The sequence below is a fragment of the Phymastichus coffea genome, unplaced genomic scaffold (assembly GCF_024137745.1).
Source record: "Phymastichus coffea isolate CEN01 unplaced genomic scaffold, Cenicafe_Pcof_1.1 PCOF00104, whole genome shotgun sequence".
In the NCBI taxonomy this organism is placed as follows: Eukaryota; Metazoa; Arthropoda; class Insecta; order Hymenoptera; family Eulophidae; genus Phymastichus; species Phymastichus coffea.
Window position 1 is genome coordinate 96,990 of NW_026706915.1, and position 21,402 is coordinate 118,391.

General features: G+C 38.5%; 2 protein-coding genes across 5 annotated transcripts in view; one reads left to right on the top strand and one right to left on the bottom strand.

Annotated features, from left to right (window-relative positions):
- The window catches only part of LOC131670224 (multiple PDZ domain protein-like), a 209,321-nt gene that overhangs the window by 72,043 nt on the left and 115,876 nt on the right, over positions 1-21,402 (bottom strand). The window lies entirely within an intron of this gene.
- Positions 1-21,402, top strand: part of LOC131670225 (acetylcholine receptor subunit alpha-type acr-16-like) — a 70,799-nt gene that overhangs the window by 23,251 nt on the left and 26,146 nt on the right. For all 4 annotated transcript variants that reach the window (XM_058945650.1, XM_058945651.1, XM_058945653.1 and 1 more), the window contains one exon: positions 18,987-19,031. In XM_058945650.1, coding sequence (XP_058801633.1) covers positions 18,987-19,031 — 45 coding nt within the window. The remainder of the gene's footprint in view (positions 1-18,986; positions 19,032-21,402) is intronic.

Consider the following 21,402-nt stretch of genomic DNA (forward strand, 5'->3'; position numbering starts at 1 on the left):
GTAAGTTAATGTACATCCCCCCCATAAAGTATATAATGACAATTAGATATTGGTGTATCGTTAATAAAAGAAATGAAAAAAATAGAAATTTTCTTTCAGGTTTTATAACTTGCAAAAGCTAGTTTATATTAAAATTCATACACCGCACATTGTCCTTAATTTGAATAATGAATTTGTCCAAGTAATAATTGAATAAAATTTCCATGTTCAAGACGCACACTTTACATCGTATGACCGTGCGACTCGTGCTCTATATCTGCATGTGAACAGATATGGAAATGAAGTTTACTATTCTCTTCCATCTTGTGTAATAAACAACGACAAAAAAACCCAATTTCGGAGCGGAGAAAGAGCAAAAAGCGAATAGGATCCAGGCAAATTTGGCCTGATATAAATCGCGGCCCGGCAATAAACAACGGCTAGCACGCGTTTTAGTCGCGCAAGTGCTGATATACGAAAATACGTAAAAAAAATTCTGCAATTGTCTGGCTGAAGATTTAGCACGCAAGATAGGTGTTACAGTCCAGAGATGAAACGACGAAACGGAAGAAGAAAAAGAAAAGGACATGCATTAAAGGGGAGGAATAGGCTTTCTTTTCTCATTAGAAGGTCATTTCTCGCGTCCTTTTCTTCTTTTTTTTATTATTTTTAATCCTGCAAAGGCCCTCTGGCCGCGGGCCACTCTCTTCATCCAGGTCCGTCCCCCGAAAATGTCAGGCATCAAGCAGCATGGTGACCTAGCCAAGTAATGAGAAAAAAAAAACGGGGGAGAGAGAGAGAGAGAGAGAGAAATAATATGCCCCCGCGAAGGAACAAAGCCGTGAACTGCGCGCGAGCTCTTGTTTCGTATTTCTGCCGCAACACGCGCGAGAGGAAAATAGGTGTCTTCTTCTTTTGCACGCGTAAACGGCCTAGGCTACGTTTCCTGCGCTTTGATCGTTCGACCTGGATTTGTCATGAGGCTAATAATCGACGGGTACTTAAGTAGCATCGCGACGATTTTACTTTCGTTGCGAGGTTTTAAGGGTTCTGACGTAGTTTTGTAGGCTTTGCAAATTTGTCATCGGATAGTGATATGGTCGAGATAATTCTGCAGTATATCGAAAAGGCGCAGGGGATAGATAAATTGTGGAGCCTACCGGAAAATAACTTTATTAGGCTTACGATTAGTTCACGTATAGAAATTACTATTTGGATCAAATTGAACGAAAATGATAGTCATTAAGAGCTAATCTTTCTTCATCGACAAGTTCGCGCTGTACATTCAAGCCGATATCGCGAAAATGTCCACAAGATAAAATCATCAAATGCCAAGTAGAAATTTGAGCGAACGCATTGCGTATAGGCGGCGAGGTCAAAGGTCAATTGTTTTTCAAAGTAGTACGCTAATTATTCGTTGTTGAGGGAGTACCCTTTGCGAGTAACTTTGTGGTTTTTTAAGCTTTCTCCTCCACACTTCATCCGCCGGGAGCACCACAGTCAAGGCCTCGTGGTATGCCATTACGAGAGTGAGTGAGCGAGCGAGCAAGCATAGGGGTGGAAAAGAGGAGGAGGGAGGATAAGGCAAGCAGCAAGGGTGCGTGTTCAAGTGGTCGTTTTTCTGCTCGCTTCACTGCAGCGAGTGTGTGTGTCATTAAAACGGCGTCACGGCCTCGAGTCGAGTTAACCCTTTATCTGATACATACAGCGCACCTGGTGCTTCCGCGCGCGCGCGCCACAGCAGCCGTTTCACATATGTACGCTCGCGGTGCAGTATTCTGATACCTTGGACGAAATCTCCGTGAATTTAGAGGTGCCTTACATCCAACTTGCATTTATCTTCTCGTCGTGTTAACTTGCCGGCGAAATGGGCGCAAAGCGAGGCCGGCAAATGGCAAAAAGGGCGGGAATTGAAATCAAAGCTCACGTTCGTTTCGTCTAGATCCAGTGTTTTCGAAGAGACAATGCTCTTTCTGGAAAATTTCCGAAGCGCAGCAGAACATTTGAATATTTACATCTCCGTCCGCGCAAACAGCTCGAGAATTCACAAATGTAATTTTCAACAATGTCTCTACAAACGCCAGTGTTCGCGCACATACGGGGATACGTAGTACGCGCTGGCGTCAGATACGACGCTCTTTAGAAAATTGAATTATTATTGTGTTCCGGGGCCGCGTTGGCAAGTACAGCGGATGATAAAGATGGCAAATAAACACTTGAGAAAACTAGCGTAGAACAGAAATGAACGTCGGCGTGTTTATATGATAAACACTTGTGTTTGTTCTTAAATTCTCAACAAATTCAAATGTTTTCATTGTTGAAATAGTGATTTGTCAAAGTCTGCCGATAGCTTATTTTTGCTTTCCGTGCGTCGATAGGTGGCTTTACGTAGTCGTATGCTTAAAAACATGTTGACGCCGGTTCACAGCGACCTCTCAAATATGAAAAAGTGAGAAAAGAGAACTTATCGGGAAACTACGATCTTCATCTCGCTAGGGAGGATGTATTTTTAAAATGAACTAGAGTACTCTTGCAACGTTTCCGTGCGCGGAGAAAACACAACAGAACTCGAGAATATGTTTCCGCCCGTAATTCGGTAAGATAGAATCTCTCTCTTGCTCTCGTTGTCGAGAGGAATCCCATCCAATTTATCGACGACGACTTAATGGGTACGATCGATGTATACGCTCAAGCATAGACGTATGTCGAGCGTACAGTCAGACGTCGTTAAGCTCATCCCGGAGTCTCGTGTGCTTGCGTGCATTGACGACGACTGCGATGCAGAAGTGCTTTTTGCGGCTTTCGACAGGATCTCAGCTGGCTCAACGTCTGCTCTTTTTCTTAATCCTTTCCACATCACTTAAAACATCTTTCTCCTTGCCCTCTTTACTCGGGATAAGCATAAATTTCTATGGACACTTGTCTCGATTGATTCTTTTTCGAGGAAAAGCCGCAGTGAGCGATAATAAGACACGCGATCAAAAGAAATTGGAAGTGCCGCGCAGCTTTCAGCTGATAATTAATTGATAATTTTTGTAGTCCCTGCGGTATACAGTTAAGATTCAGCGATGCACAATTTAATTATCCCTTATCCAATCTCCAGTCAAGCGGATAAACAGCAAGTTCACAAAGCTATGTAGAGGTGAATCAAACGTATAAGGCGAAAACTATCGAAGCAAAATAAATCCCTCGGCGTCAAGAGTAATTAAACGAATCAAGCTGTTTCACTGCTGAAAAACGCCTAGCTTTTCTCCCTCTCTCTCTCTCGCAATTATACGTCAGCAGTTTCTATCTTTCGAGTAAAGAGAAAATGCCTTGTCTCTCTCAATTTCTCTCTTCTGCTCGCGAGCGCAAGAAAGCTGAAAAAAGAACGCAGCTGTGTTTCATTATGCTGCAGACGCGCGCGCGGCAAATACGTACCTCACGCGTATATCGTCGACGCGCAGCGCGAATGTATGCACGCCAGCTGAATTCTAACTCTTAGCTTGTTAAAATGACAGGGCAAGCACTACTGAATTTGAATTCCGTTTTTTGAAATTGCCGACCTCACGTTTTGAGGCGCGAAGCATGCAGCCTTTGTAATATGTACGTTGAAAAACTGACATGTTGGTTATCCTAATTACGGTAGAGATTGTGAGCCTTAAAGTTGAGTTCATTACCAGATGTATATTGTACTTAGATAATGTTTTTCTTTCGCGAATTATGGATAGTTTCTCTTTTTTATAATTAATTTTTGTAGTCGATTAGTCCACGACCAACAGAACAATTCATCAGTTTCCGGGTGGATTATGAGGTTCATTATTTGCGATACAAATAATTTTTTTTCGGGTCAATCAATTTACGTACAATAAATATATATCTATATTAATTTCCAAGAGATGAATAATTTTATCCGTATAAATAAATAACATCGGGAAATGCCGCATAATTAAAACTGTTGGTACATACGCAAGTCGATGAATACAAACATAAAAATATATTATCAAACAACGTAGGTCAAAGCAAACTGGGCTTTAGTTGAGAAAATTTGATTGAATAGAATGAAATGAAAAAGTTTATAGTTAAAAAAAAGTGTGGCGCCTCGCGGAGTGACAACAAACGCGTGACGTCGATAGGTTAGTCCATGAATCGCAAAAACAACACAAGGCAGTAGTGGCATGAGCGATAAAAATAAGAAAATCCCACTTAAAAAACGAAATAGAAAGAGGCAAAATGAAAAACGTGCCAGGCAACGAAGAAGAGCCTTTCCTGCCAAAGAGGATAGAGGAGCCGAATCGAAAATGCGCGAGAGCGCGACTTAAAGATCCTTTGTGAGCGTAGACGGCGGTGACGACGGTGGCCGACGGCTCGGCTACGAGTGGGTGTCTTCTTGTCTTGAGCGCGCCAAGAGGCTCGTCGACACTACGGGCGAGGAAAAAATGGCGGTGGTTTAGAGGCTGAGGCCCTCGGGTCGTGTGCCGAGCTTATACGAGACATGAAAATATAAAAGAAACTCGGCCTCTGTGTGCGCGCACGCGTGCGTTTCGTCTGACGCATTGTTGTGTTTTCTCTGCAGCACGCTGCACTACTGCTGAGGCATTTTTTCGGCTAAGCGACACCACCGAGTGCGCATGTTTTATCACCCCTCACTCTTAGACTGCGCTTTTACGAGCCGCCAGCTAGGAGTAAGGCAGACTTTTCCTCTCCACTCTCTTCAGTTTCTTCGTCTGCTATTCTCTTGCGCGGGCGTGAATTTTTCGCCTATTGTTCTATCCTTTATTTTTTTTTCCAAAAATGCTTTCTCTACGAGGACTTGAAAGTTTACATTCATTTTTGTGCGCGTTTTCTTGCCTACAGCTCCGCAGCTATGTATGTGTACGTACTAGCTGCTCGAGAACACTCCAATCGAGTGAACTCTCCATCTTTCTCTTTCTTTTATTCTCTCTTCAAATTCATGATGTTTATACAAACTACCGACTTTGCTAGGTTTCCTTTAAATGATATAAAAGTCTACGTTTGATTTTCCTTCAGACATTACAGCAAATATTTTTCCGCCAATATTGAAACTTCACTGTCCTCTCAAACTAAAATAGCTGTCAGAATGTCTAATACCTCTAACACTTTGAGAGCTGACGTCTAGTCATTTATATTGTTTCAATTGCTATCAATTTACTATGGGCAATGACTTTTTAATAATATAATTAACATTTTTTAATATAGCGTGTAATTCAATTTCGAAATCGATTAGTTAGATAATTTCCTCAATTATAAAATAGTTCGTAACATACTTTGCGAGAACATTTTTCTTTATCCTAACCGTAAAATAAAGACCTCAGGCATTCTCTCTTTGCACAAAATGCTCGGGAAAGAATAAAAAATGAAAAAAAAAACGCTTTTTGTTGTCCGTTCCTAAAATTGCACACGTCATTAGTGTACAACGGCGCATATGCAGAATGAAAGAGAGATCGTCAGACCATCTCCATTTAGCGTGGTTTCGAAACCGCAGCCCACTAATTACCGAAGTAGAAGAAAGAAGAAAAAGTAAGAGAAAGAGAGACAGAGCAAGAAGCGAAAACTCGTCCACCTGTTTACGAGGGCAAAGCATTTTATTCTTACTTATTTAGGCCACAAGAAGGGGGGAAAGCACAGCGACCTTGAACGTTCGTTAGCACGCGAGAGGAAAAGGAAGAAAAGGAGAAGCAGAGGCGAAAAAAAAGAACGAGCTGCGATGCAGCATCTTTCGTCCATCCGTTTCCGTTCGGAGTAAAAAGGAGAAAAAAAAGAGTTGCAACGGTTTACCGCGCATACTAATCTCCTTCTGTCACATCAAATGGCCACCCGAAAAATGAGCGAAAAAAATCCTAATTAAGCGGGTGGCGTGCGATTCTTTTTCTTCGATGGCGCGAGTGACCGGAATCGCGAACTTTTAATTAACTGTTGGCCTGTGGTGGTGGTGGCGGGTGGGGGGGGGGGGGTGTTGCACCTCGACAGAAACTTAGCCGTTCACGCCCTATTTAACGGAGACTGGCGCGAAGAAAAAAAACAAAGTTCGGGCACAGCTAGGAATTTCTTTTCCCAGACAATGGTCTGTGCTTGGCTGGCTCTCTTTCTATGGAACCGCGCTGGAATTTTACTTCCGCATGATTGTGCCTTCTTCTTTTTGCACACTACCACCCTTCCAATAGTCCGCATATACCTTCGCTTGTGCGCGAGAGAAAGAGTCGTCGGACGGAGTATTTCTTGTTCCCCCTCCCTCTTGCCGTTTTCGACGAAGTTTCGTGGTTGCTGCATACGATCGCTTGAGAGGAATGATCATTCGAGGAAAATGCGAGGAAATTTCAGCGAGGTAATGTCGACCCAGATTCCAGATTTAATAATGGAAGTGATTGTCTCCGACACGCTCTTTTCGATATCGTGCAATTGAAATTCCCTCCTGTCTCTCCCCGCGAAAATCATTTTATACGCCGTATGATTTTCGAAATCTCTCACAATGGACCATGTTATGTATACTTTGTTCGCCGTTTTTCTATCTTCACGGGAGGGAATTTCTTTCGATCTCGAGCAATTTGTTGTACTCCTCTTCTATTATTTCCGCTTAGCACAGTACTTGTGCGAATGGCTGGCGTGTAATCGAAATACTCATGAATTTCTAGTAAAATACACACGGAAAATTTGCACTCGAGGTCACCTATCAAAGAATAAATCTAGGATAACCGTTCGCGAGAAATTATTATAGCCGATAGGGCGAACCCATCGGGAGATTACAGAGAAAGAAACGTAAGATCGTGCATTTGTCTTAATTTTTTGCTCCAACTGTCATTTTATTTGAAGAGGGTGTATGGACACGAAGGATCAGACACACGATTTCCGGATCTTGATAAAGCGCGTGAGAGATACGAATGGTGTCGTAATTTATGACGAGGAAATGAAAGCTTTACCGATAAAAATAAATCGACGCGGTGGGTGCTCGCGACGCGAGCCCAAGAGTTAAAAATCCTTACATTATTCAATGCCTTGGTTACTCCGCGTATAGGTGTAGCCGGGGAGATTTTCAAATTAGCCGTGAGTAACGCTCGTTAATATTAAAGCATATTTCAATTAGAGCGAGATTGTAATCTCGCTCATTAGAGGACACAGCGGCCGAAAGCGTCGGGCGACCCGGAATATTTCGTCGTGCTATCAGCTTTTCACTTATTAACTCGGTGCGCGCCATATAAAAGAGAAGCCCGATAACAAGAAAGCAAGCGAACTCCAACGGTACAGTGTATATATATATATATAGTAGTAGCAGTCAGTAGCAGCTCGAGAGCGGGTGTATCGACCTTCTTCTTTTTTCCCTCACTCTCTCTTTCCCGCTGGTTGCCCCGACGTTTCCTCTAATGGGCAGTTTGGTATTTCCGAAGGTCGGATCTAGTCAGCGAGGAGCCGGCCGAGTAGGGTCATTCGAAATTATCGGCATGGGCTTTCTTTCTTCCTTTTTTTCTCTTCTTTCTCTTCCTTAGCTTCTTCACCTATCTCTCTCCCGCTCTCGTTCACGTTCTACGAGATCGCGTGGAACAAGTTTACGTATATTGTATACTTTCGACATTGTGATGGCACGTGTGGAATATATTCATCGTTTTTTTCGCTTTACGAAGGTAACAGTCAGATACTGCGCCGTAAATTTACAGGCGTATTAATATTTGACGGTGTATTAATTTTTCATGAACGTTTGGAAGGAAGCACTGGTATGAACGGTCCTCGCGCGAATTATTTATCTGAAGATGAGGCTGTATATGTTTCATGCGGTTATGGATTATGGGGGTATACAGTAAGCAAAAATCCCCCCCCCCCCCTCTTTCTCGCAGTCTCTGCCTTTCTAACGGGATCAAGTTAATTACACTCGCGTGTGCTCGCATTGCGGATAAAAAGGTAAAAATTATAATTACTTATGCTCTTTGAGATGTATATTTTCATTCGTTATAATTAAACTTTTTCGCGTAACTTCTCGCTTTTTCTCCAAGGGACGCTAGAAAAATGTCGTTACTTAGCAACTCACACGATGTAAATTCGAGTTCGCTACTAATTAACTCGAGGAATCGCATTAATAAATTAAACCTATTTTCTTTTACAAAGAAAGAAGAAAGATACAGAGGAAGTCGTGACAATTAATGCACGTGACTTTTTGAGTGCAACCAGAAAAACCTTTCGTATGCAGCCACTGAAATTTTGCTTACAAATATTACGATTCTCTCACCGAACAGTGGAAAGTGAAACTTGTACTTTCCTCTGAACAAGAAGAAATGGTCTGGTGAGTGATTTCTTCGCTCAAACAAACTTGTGGGGAGAGAAGTTAATATTACTCTGGAACCAGCTGTATCCATCTGAAAGACGATTGCTATAATTATTAATAAGTGAAAAGTGCCAGTGAAAACTTTATCAAGAATACGCGATTAGTCGAGAGCGCAATGCGGTATGGGAAAAAAATTTCACGCTGTTCTTCGAGCTCGCGCCGATAGCCCCTAGATAAAACAATGTTTTTTTTCTTTTCATTCATGCCAACGATCGATTTATCGTCATACAGATGTTGTTATATGACACATAGCAGCATCCGACAAAACAAAATGGACGCTCTATACACAGACAGGCAGATATAAACACGTGCAAGTCGTTTTCGCTTCAGGCGAACTGCCGTAGATCCTGTCCCGTCGCTCTTGAAATTATGTCAATGACCCCATTTTTTCATTCTTCCATGCTGTCTCGATGTCTTTTTTTTTTTTTTACCTAAGCGATGATTCGTCATTGTTTCCTCGCTCTAATTATGCTAATTGAGTCGAGGCCTCGGGCGACATTAAGGAAAAAATAATGGGCCCTGGTGAGAAAAAAGAATAAAAGTCTAGCGGAAAGGAGAACGAAATTGTGCTTGCACAATTTTGCGCCAGCTAGCAACAATTACGATTATCATCGTTGCTCGAGTAAACCCTCCATTTTTCTGCATTGTCTCTCCCGCTCGCGAGTTGGCGTACTTTTTTTGTAGTTTATTGTCAGGGTGTCATGAAAAAAAAGAGAAGGGAGAGTCGTGTAGGGCAGTCAGTATATTTAACGACATGGCGACGTTTTCCATCAACACAATACCACAGCGCGAACGCGCGCATGTCCATTTTTGCGTAGTAAAATACACGCGGCAACATACATCCAAAGGGGTAAAAGAGAAAGAGAGGGAGAGAGGCATTAAAACCAGCTGCCGAATAGCCCTCGTCGAACGTCCGATGTTTTATATTCGTTTTGGGAATTAAACCTCCGCGGGTTTGTCATTGCCTTTAAATGCCACGGAAATACGTTGACAAGTTCTGAAAGGTTTTATGATGGCGAATAAAATAGGTATATGCGGCTATTTATGACCCACTTAATTGGCGACTTTTCTTTTTAAGAACGATAAACGTAAACTGAACGACTTTAATTTTTATTCTAAGAACGCATATGTATTCTCACAATAAAAATTGTATTCCTATACGCGTTTTATTTTTTTCGCGCCTCATTTTCTTTCTTTCCTCAAGGTACTTTCCTAAATGTTTACTTTATCAACGAAAGTGTTTATTGAGTTGTAAATTTCCAATGTCTCTGTTTATAAAAACATTTAGTAAACTTTAATACTCTTGAAACGATCTTCTTTTATAGCCCCGTAAACGTTAAAGAATTGCGCATGCAAATTTGTATAGGGATGATAAACTTTCGTCGAGTCCCAGGGCTTTGGTATCTTAATACACAACCCGTTAAATGCTGTCGTTCTTTTTAAACACGTTTCGTATTTTTTTTTTCTAAAAACTTTTCGATCTGGAACTGGATAGAGAGTTAGTACTCCCGCTTTTCGAACGTAACTTAAATGTATCTGAGAGAAATGATTAATCATTCTTTTCCTATTCAATTTTACAGCGATAAAACGCTCGGCTCTCATTTCTGAAGTAGAACTGCGTACGAAAAATATCGATGTTGAGTTTGTAATACACTCAGGATTTTTAGCAACTCACCGTGGATAGAATGAAAAATAGACGAGCATGAAAAGTCAATTTCAGCCAAAACGAGATAGTTGTACTTTACCTCTATATAAAATAAAATAAAAAAAAATATTTTCTTTTAAAGGAAAATTTTTTGCGTGCCGTTGTAGTACAGTATCGCGAGATACGCGGCAAGATTCGAAAAGACAAGTATTTGCTCTCGCGTACCGCAGGAAATTGTGTGCGCGAGCGAGAGTCGAATGGGTCAATAATAGAACGGCAATAACGCCACACACGTATATATGATGCACACATTGGCGAAACCGGGATTTTCTTTCGTGTAGCTTTTACAAGTAGGCTGCGCTCTAGTATTGATTATGAATTTTTTTTCCTCTCTGATCGTTCGCTAGTTTATGGATAAAAAGTGCGCGGTACGGGCGTTGTATACGTGTGGTCTCTCCCGAGAAATGTGACTGGAAATATATAGGAAGAACGTGCAATTTACCGGTGATTTGTCGACATTAGAGAAGACGATAATTTATGAAATATTACATGGACGAAAAGTGCATTTGCGCGCAATGCTTTTTTACATCTGTAATATTTTACAATTAATCTTTTCGGCTGACATTTACAATCTTTTCCAAATACATAGCCTGAAAACCATAGGCCCAAGTTGAAAGTTGAAATTTTTTATCTCGACGATTAAGCCTTCGTTTTAAAAGAAATAATATTCCGTAAATGCATGCGCTGTGAGGTTACATGAAAAATTAACACGATATGCTCACTTGCGCGCTGTACTCTGTGCACAGAATGAGAAAGATAAGTATGCCTCTCCCTCCTCTCTTCTCTCGATTAATGACAGAGAAAAAGAACATCACAAGTTATACCAGGCTCTTAATTTAAACGGTTATCTGTGGAAATATAGTAGAGACGACGACGGCACTTGAATCTTCTTGAGAACTATCCGGACTGAAGGCGTATTCATTCGGTGCTCGCTTTCCCTTCATCCTACTCTCTCTCTCTCTCTCTCTCTCTCTCTTTCTCTCTTTTCGGGCGCATCCAGCTCGTTGGGATAGACAGTCTGCATGCGACGTTTAAGCCAGACTCCTACTCTCATTTCGTATGCGATACAAAAAGAGAGCGAACATCGCGCGCCGTACCGGCTGTGTTTGACGATTGAGAAGGGGGAAATTGCACAGGCACTTGACAGACGTGTGCACTGCTGCCCGCGCTTACGCGTACGTATGTGAGTGTTTTTTTTCATGTAGTTGCTCTTTTTATATAGCCTACGAGCTCAATGGACCTCGATAAGACTAATTGCGCTAGTTTCGAGTTGAGCTTTCACTCTGTCTTGGCTCTTGCCTTTCTCTCTCTCTCTCTCTCTTCCTCCCTTTTTTGTTCTTCTTCGTTGCGAAATCCCAGACTTTTCCAAATCTTCTGTTCGTTAAAATAAAAAACAGATCTCTCTAAGCACTGCTTTAAACGCCTCCTGATGATTTTTACTTTGTCGAGATTCATTTCTCTAACTTTCATCTTCTTTCTTCTTTGTTTCGGAGTACGCACTATTCAATGAGGCTGTATCGTTTAAGTACCTGCAGAACTGTATGATCATATGAAATTTATTTGTGACTCTTAATTTATAAGCTCATTTGCATTGCTTATTATTTTTTCTTCAGTTTTAATTTTGCAAACGATCTTAATAAACGAGGTTTCCTATAGTGGTTTTTTTTTATACTGCGAGATAGAAATTCCACTGAGATTTTTATGTTTTTGAAGATAAGACTTATGTAACAACGTCCAGTGCATGTGATAGAACGAAGATTTTCTTTTTTTTTCATCGTTGAAATGGAAAAAATAACGATTCATTGTGTAACAGAGGCAAATCGACGATAGCCACAAAAATCAAATAGAAGCTGTGGTAGGCCGATTTATAGAGGATATGATAAAAACATTTATACACGACGCTGATTGAAAAGGTTATATATATATATGTGTGTATATAGATGGCCAGAAAAAGAATACAATTTTGATGGCTAGCGGTCACAGTTCTCCCCCCCCCTTCTTCTGTGTGTATTCTCTCTTCCAAAGTCAGACAATTGATATATTTTTTACTAGAAAATATATTTGACCAGACATCCGTTAACGTTTTCATCTATTTTCATTGAGAAGCCAGTATAAATGCTTTTGATTCGACTAAACCGATGACCCATTTAGCTTTTTCAGTTCCACCTTTGCATTTTTTAAGAACCACATATTTTTCAGCGCTCAAATTCGATCCGACATTCACTAGAGTTCCAGCTTTTTAACCGAAGCTTTTTAAAGCACATTTTTCTTCATTGGATAAGTAGAAAGTATGCGAGAAAACCGATAATTAATTTGAATTTATTTCCGATGATATGTTTAATTAGTTAGACTGATACGTGTGCTCGCGCAGATATGGAAACTTAGTATATAAGTAGAGGGTATAAGGCAATGTAGCATATAAGAATGACGAGAAAAAACGAGAAGCTTCAATTAATATTAGCGTGTAGTAGCGGCCATGGTTTAGTGGTGAAGACATCAGACTTGTAAGTCCAGGGCCGTGAGTTCGAGTTCCAGTTTCGTCACTTTTAATTTAGTTTGTAAGGATTTACTCAGACGTAACATGCGGGTATTTATATGTGTACGTTTTCTGTATGAAAATCCGCTATAATTGAACGACAGCTAGCTTCAAGTATGATTATTAGTACTGTATTAAAAGAATCTAATGTTTTAACGTTTTCATATTTGAAACACGTATCGGCGAAATAATAAATGGGAAAAGAAGAATAAGGAAAAAACTCAACTATTTATATTGGTGCGTTTTTACGCTGCTTATTTGTAATACCTATTAGTAATTGAGTTGTTTTCTGTAATAGTAGAGAAATAAATTCTTCACTATTACAAATCATTTTAAACAGTATTAGTTTATTCAGAAATGCGACGCTTCGAAAATGTAATTGATTTCGATACGTTTACATCTTTAATTTAAAAATAAAAGGGATGCCAAAATACATAGTTTGTTTTTATTAATTATCACGATGCAATTGTTTTAGCATTCCTCTTATTTTACAGCCATATAAAGAACTTCAATTTTTCTCAGACAGATACACATTTGTAATTGTTGGAAGCAAAAATATACACAAATGTGGACACGAAAATATTTTAGCTTTAGCTATGACTTGTCGCAATAAAACTTGGATATAATGTTTAGCATTTTTATGACAAGTAAATTAACTATCGTAGATATATTAATTAAATTATACGTTCATTGTTTTGAAATGTCACTTTTTGAATAAAGCTACGTTGTTCAAAAGGAACTATAGTAGTAGAGAATTCATTTCGCAAAGCTACTCATATACTAGTAAAAAAATATGACGGTGTAATATGAGAAGAGCGTGTGTTCCGCTGTTGGCGCGGAAAAAAAAATTTTCTCCTCTCTGCAAACTCCTAAAAAAAGTTTCCAATGAGGGTGGCATGTAGCCACTAGGCGCGTAAGTTGAAAGAACAACAACGATAACAACAAATAAAAAGATAAAGAGAGCAACACTTTTCACGATAATTCTTTTTTTTTATCCGGTCATTACGAGCAAATCGACGACGAACGAGCGGCACGACAAACGACAAAGAAAGCAAATAAATCAAAGAGCTTTATCTCTCTCTCTTTCTGTTACACAGAATGTTGTATGTGGCATGAGTTCATCGTACTATATTTCCCTGGAGAGTATATGCATGAGTCGTTCGTTGATCGAAGTCAGGCAACCCGATAATTTTTACGTCTCTTCTTTTTACGGAAATGAATTTAATTATCGTTGTAATATATATAGTACACTAACAGGAGAGGTCGTATTAATTGCGTTTGAAAACTAATGAGTAACAGCTTGCTCCCGACTTTGAATAATTAAAAAGGATAAATGAATGTCGCTAGTAAAAGGGATGCCGATGGGAATTTCGTAAAAGTTGCATTTATCAGAGCAATGGTAAACTTTTCATTTTATAATCGTCAGATTTGATGGAGTGTTGACTGTAAAATTTCAACGTTTCAATATTGAGTTTGCGTATTATGTCTTATTGATTGGCTGAAATTTGAACGAAAGCAATTTAAGTTTATTTACATATTGGAGTGTTTACATAAAAATTCCAAAGTATTCAAAATATTCCTTACGAGAAGGTGAAAGGAAGAGAGCACTCGTTATATACGAAAATGACAAACAAAAGAATCTCGAATAACACTTGCTTCTCGCTTGTGAGAACGCGCTGTTAAACTAAGCCGTCGTAACATCTCGAAACATCGAAAAAAGCTTAAGTTCCTCCCTCTTATTGAGTGAAGCGCATTGTCTCCTAGCGGAAATACGTTGTAAAAAAGCTATGCCAAGCGTATATTGTGGCCGCGGTTACATTTTTCAAGCGTGAGCAAATCTTGACACACATATACACACATTGCCTGAACGTGTCGAATCAATGGGCCTAACGTGTCGTTAACCGCTCTTCATTCTACGAGCCGTTGCACTTGGTTGCAAGTCACGTCGATAACTCCTACACCTAATAAAGTACACTCGACGAGTATACGGCCGCCACTGAACTATACGAACAAAGACTTCCGATCGATCCTATCGCCAAGATACTTCTATCTCTTAACGAGCCTCCAATTCCTTTCGATTTTTTAGTTGCCTAATTGGCCCGATCGACTGACAATTTACTCCTCTCTCTCTCTCTCTCTCTCTCTCTCTTGTAGGGGAAAAGAATCTTACGAGCGGCTGAATGGTTTAACTTATAAATAATGAAACAATTAGTGGGACCAAGATGTATAACGATGGGTTAACAAGATAGGGTCTAACAGTAAACGTTTAATATTTTGTTTATTGTCTTGTAAAATTCATCCAAATAATGGTATAGAAGAGAAATTTTTTTTCTCTTAAAATATTCGTAAAAGATTTGAATTTTTTTTTTTTCGTTCAAAAATCTTATTTCTATATCCAACATTTTTTATTGAAAAATTTAGCTTTGCCATGCTTTTCTAAAAATATTAGTTAGAACGAAACTTGTTTTGCGAGGGCTTATTTTCTTTGTTAAGATTTGTGCTCTGGATTGAGCAGAGCTATCTCGGAAACGTTATTTTTCGATATTTTTAATCCAGTTTTGCGAATTGTATAAAGAAAGTCTGAAAAAGTAGGAATGGTTTTACAACTTCCAATATGATAGTAAAAAATATATAATAAAAATGGTAACGTTATGGATTATAATCGAATTATAATTTTAGGACATTTAACAACAATAAAAAAATAGAAAAAAGAAATTCCACGTCAATATCATTATTAACGCAATTTGCACACAATTAAGAAAGTTCGAAGTCTTCACTGTTAGATCCCATCTTGTTCTCTTAATAAGTTATGTTCAAGGAAAAAATAATCTAGAATTGGTTATTAAAAAAGTACTAGAAAAGTAAAATAAATAAATAATAAAAAACAAGCTAGAATTGGATACTTTAGTACTGACTTTTCTTTTACGGCGGGGCAGGTCTTAATAATAATCATCCTTCCACGGGCGTTAATCAAGAAAAATTGACTGAATTTTGTATCGTTGCAGTTTAATACCATGGTAATAAATTTTCAGCAACTGCTGGGTCGGCAAACTGTGCTCCGCTTTTTTCTTTACTTTCTTTGTCGTTTCATAATTGAAGAGCTTTTGTAGGGTACTCTGTAGCAATGTCATCAGTATTGTTAATTTCTCATACATTATTCATTTTATTTAATAGTAACGTAGGGATGTAAATATTAAACGATTAATAAGGAATGTAAAGTTTGGACAGCAAATAATGTTATTGATGATTCTATCGAGCATTTTAATTGAAAATTTCAAAATATATTCATTATTGACCATTTGAAATATGAATATCCTCGCTGCTGTTGAATAACTATTTCAGTCGACAAATGTTTACGAAAATATATTTTATTGCCATGCAATAGTAGTGCAAAGACGTATATCTCGAAATCTTTGAGAAAGAATATAAAATCTAAAATATTGTTCCAATATTAACATTTATATCGTGTAACGCACAAACAATTCTATTTGAAAACGTCTAAAATATTAAAATTAATTTACTATTATACTTTTGAAATATGTCATATCTATTCTACTATTGCATAATCATTGTATTGAATAAACAATTCCTCACAGAAAAAACAAATATAAATATATGTCAATAGTCTAGAAACAACGAGCAGTTTAAATAATAAATTTTTACTTTTTTCTTATTCCGTTTCAACGGATTTATGAAAATTTAAATTGTCCCAGCCATTATAATAATCGATACGTCTCGTCATCGTATGTATATTTCAAACGAATCAATGAGAAACATCCTTGTCCTCGCGACCTGCATTTGACGACATGACAAATTGATAACTTTATTCATTCCTTTTATTTATCGTCACACCAAATCATGCAGTTTCGTGTATTCACGATTCCCATCGTATCGACCAATAAAAAAAAAAAGAAAAACACAACGCCAAATTCATCGTTTACTTTAGCACGGTGGCTAAATAAATGTTTCGAATTTCGTTTTCTCTCTGTTTTTCTGTTGTTCCGTTTTACGCGAGGCGAACGTAAACTCGCGAGAACGTATTATCTCTGAGCAAGAGGTAAGAAAATTGCGAGCTATTGTTTCGTATTCCCGCAGTAGTGAGCAGATAGATGAAAATAAGGCATAACAAAGCGGATATTGAACTTTCGCGGATCGGTTGAGCGAAAAGCGAGTGCATACAGGCAGGAAAGAGCCGCTTATCAAATGAGCGCTGCTGAAAAACACTTATCTTTCGCACAGAGCGTCTTCGAGCATTTATACTCGCACATCGATGTGGCTTATTAATAATTATAACAATAACGTCGTAGTAGTCGCTTTAGAAATTTATTTTTAAACGCACTCGGCCCTTGTTGATCATTTTCTCCTTATCCCTGACTGCCTCTCTCTCATTCTCTTTCTCTCTTCCTTCCGTCGTTGGTAGCGCTGACCTAATTTCCCCGTGGCACAGTGCGCGCGCCGCGCGCGCCACACAGGGAGAAGAGAGAGAGAGAGAGAGAGAGAGAGAGAGAGAGAGAGAGAGAGAGAGAGAGAGTAAAATATGGACCTCACCGCCGACGTTGCTGCCTCTACTGTTACTGAGGCCGTGTGACGACGGCTTTTTTCACACATTTCCTAGAGAAAAAGAAGAAGACGAGTATAAAACTGGAGGGTGCGTATTAAGTCGCCTGGAGTCTTGTCATTTGTGCGATAAGACTCTTCTGTCTACTCTCACAGTAAACAATAGATATTGTTAATGGGAGAATGTCGGAAAGTTTTTGAGATATAGATTGCCTTGAGCTTTTTGATTAATTAACACGGGACTAGAGAACGCGGTGATGAATTGAACTTTCGTAATATATGTTTGAGAAGGGAAAAATTACTGGAAATACGATAGTAATTTATCATTGGCGATGGATGTCAGAGATAATTGCATCGTTATTACTGATTAGCAACTATCGCGATGTTGAATTGATTCATTGCGGTACTTGTGAAATCATTGGAATTTTCATAATTTTGTTGCCACACGCCTGACATAAAACGATTGATACTACTTGACGCTGTTGCATTTAACATTTCCAGTACCTTCGACTTAATTTAAGAGATTCTGTGTCCCTTGAGTGAAAGAAAAACAAGTTTCTTTCAGTTTTGGGAATGAATGATGTAACATGCAAGTCTTTCAGCAATAATTAAAAAAACAGACGAGTTACTAATCGCGGTCGGATACACTTTTGGGACACACTTATTTCGAGACATAAGCTCTCGGCTTTAAGGTAACCGAAGTGGTGTAAAGAAACTAACTAGACGTGCAGGGCTACTGATCCGCGAGGGATTAAGTGAGAGAGAGAGAGACTCTTTTGCTCATATAAGACTCTCTCCAAGTCTTGCGCTCGCTCTCGTCGAGTGCTTCCGTTTTTGCGGATTAACGATTCACCGCTGCAAATGGAAGTACTTCTTATTTATCTAAAGATGAAGATGAAAATGGAGAGTAAAAGAAGGAATTCGATATTTCCGCTGCAAAGACAAATACTCATAGGAGCGTGCAAGCTGTAGTGAAGATGATGACATAGCCAAGGAAATTTCCGACTGGGATTAGCGACTTGAAAGCGGCAGACTACGGGTAGTGACTTCTTGAAACTCACTCCGCGGAAACTAGTGGCCTTGTGGCTTTCGCTTTGTCTCTCCTACTTCTCTTTTTTTATTCTCTTCTTTCTCCCTCGTCACTTTATGTATTCTCCTCCCTCGGTCTCGCTTTCTCTCGCCACGTGCGAGTGGAAGCTGCGCGAATATTCGTATATTTTCACTTTGCTCTTCGTATTTTGCCTTTTTTAAGGAGATCAGGGGAGTGAGCCTTATATATTGCGTCGCATCGTCCCTCGTTCTATATTTTTTCGGGCTATCAGGCTACTTGAATATTCCTGCGGCAACCAACTCAATATTTTCAAGTGCCTCGTGGCTCGTAATGAGGTGATGAATGGACCGTTGTAAAGTGTGCCTTGAACAGCTTGCTCTGTATTTATATAGAATTTTCCAAGTTTGCATTTTATGAGAAATTTATTTCTTTTTCGTTGTTTCAACGATTACATTCGTTGTAAAAGTCTGATATTTAAAAATAGTGGATTGTATAATATGTTTCTTGAGTATAAATTTGCATGAAGGTACCAATTCGATTAATTGTTAAAAATAATCGATAAATACACGAGTGTCTCTTGAATGTTTCGATATACACGAAAACGTTGCACGTATACAATATAGTTTCTTAGATGAGTGTTAAGTAGTTTCGGTCGATATTACGATCTAGTAGTTAGTAAGCGTGTTGATGTAAACATCAGAATTAGTATTAGTAGCTACATCTACAAATTGGATCAGTTGTAAATCGCTATAGAACTAATCACCTGTGTAACTCGATAATAGATCTGCATGCTCCGCACGTATCAGCGAACCATACGCATACTTACTTGTTCATTATTATTTTTCAGGACGAGAAAAATCAGCTGCTCATCACGAATCTTTGGTTGAAGCTGGTGAGTTGATAGTCATCGTTTCCACTTGCTCTTAATTGTGATAGATGCATTGCCTATCCCCTCGCAAACATTGTACGTTGATTATATCTGACAATGATTGATTAAGTTTGAACAAAGCCTCATTATACGTCACGTTTGAAATTAATTAACACCGTGGCAAAATATTGACGTTACATCAAATTTGGCAGTTATTAAAGTGAATTACGAAACTTGCAGCGATCGGCTATTCGAAATGAAGCCAATCATAAAGAGAAAGTTTTAGAGGTTGATGCGAAACGGCGAGGACGCGATACACCATTCAATATCTAAGAATCGGATAACATATTTTATCGATACGTGGGCAACAGGTATCAAAGCCTGGCTTTAAATTGGATTTTTTTTAAATTAAGCCACATAAAACATAAAATATAGCTGTACTATAAATCAACATACGAACGATGCTGCAGCTCTAAAAATTTACTTTTGCTGTTGTGATAAAAAGAATTTTTTAGTTGACACAAAGCCGGTTATCAAATTTATTGTACGTTTAAAAGTGCCTTCTTTACTTCACGACAAAGAGAAATGATATTGCTGTTAGTAGCTACAAGAGAAAAAGTGACTGTTAAAAAAAAGTAATAAAAGCTCAAATAGTGTTAAAGGGATAAACAATGTACTGGTAATATGAAACATCAAACTGTGATACACGACAGAAAAGCGTTTAGAGTGACGGGGCTTAAGCGAGATTTAAGAATGATGTCAAGCAGCAAAATGTATCTCTCTTGTATCGGCTATGTTTACAACTTGATGTCGCTGGTTTGTGAGCGCGCCTCGGTGTCGATAACAGAGCTGCCTACGGCTTTGACTATACTAGAACACTTATCCTCAAGAGAGTAATTGCCTCAAATTACACGTTGCTCCCGAGCTTGAGACTAGCAGTCTCTAGTAAAGGCCACTGTTTATTTAACTTAGTCACTGAGATTCACCCTGACGTTGATGAAGTTTTGGTCAAACAATGCCTTTTATGCTTGTTTGTACAGCGGTCATTTTCTCGGTACTTGACTTTATTGCCATCGTGAAAATGGGTCTCGCGAGATTTTGTGTTTTTTCTTTAAACTTGTAAGAATATTTTATGAGATTGAAAATAACTGTTAAAATTTGAGATCAATAAAAATAAATTTACGCGGTTAAAAGAAAGAAGTTATTGCTAAAAACGATGTATTAGATTCGGCTTTTCAAACAAATATATTTTTTAAAGATAATACAAAAAATCCCATATTGGCTACACGGAATATTAATTAACATTAACATTTTTGGTAAAATATTCTTTATTTGCCACAGCCCTAGATAATCATGTATGTTGTCAATTTTAATATAATATTTTTTTTCGTTAGTAGCATAAAACCAATGTTTGACCAAATAGTTTAACGTATTAAAACTTTAAGCAGAATATTCATTATTCGCGAATATTAATAGTAAATAAAAGATTGGATTCAAATGTTTCGACAGAAAAAAGTTATTTAGATATCAAAATTCACTGAATTTCATATGTAAATTGTTTAATAAAGAAAGTTACTTTTATTGAATTGCGGTTGATTCATGTTCATCAAATGCCGAAATAAGTTGAGCTTTATACGTTATTATAAGTTGAACAATAAAAATGAAGAGCCGGTAGTAAAATACATTTTAATAAGTGTACGTTAGCAGCAATTAATTTTTTCAATTAAATTATTATTAACTTACGAAGTACTACGAAAATAATGAGTAATTTATTTTCACCCATTAAAATATTTATAATACGCACCTATTGCGTTATTTTCGGCATTGAGCTTCATGCAAATCTATTAGCTTTGATTCGTTATCAAGCAAAAACAATGAAAATAAAAATACCAATTAGTTTTTTTTATTAAACGAGTATTAGTCTGTGAGAGATGCTATATTATTCAATAAAAAAAAATTTGATAGTTCCATTAAAATTTTCAATCAATGTCGAATGTGACATGAAACGTAATTGCGTTGAAAAGTGAAAGACTCGCACTGAATTCGAAAGAAATCTCAAGAGAGAGAGAGAGAGAGAGAGAGAGAGAGAGAGCGAGAGATAGAGCATTTGTTGAACGCGGGCGAACGATGAAAAAGAGCAGAAATTTCACCACATTTGTACGGCAAAGACAAACGTAAAGTTAAAGCAGCAGAAAAAGGTAGTAGAAAAATAGCGTACAGTAGTAGTTTGTAGCACGTGCGCCGCGTAGCGAGCGAGAGGTGAGAAAAATAGCCGGCACGAATTTGATCAAATTTTAGAGCCGAAGCTGGAGCTCTCTGAAACCGTTAGGTGATGTACGTACGCGTCTGTGTGCGAAGTTGGATAGAAGTCAGTTGATATTACCCCTCGTGCCGA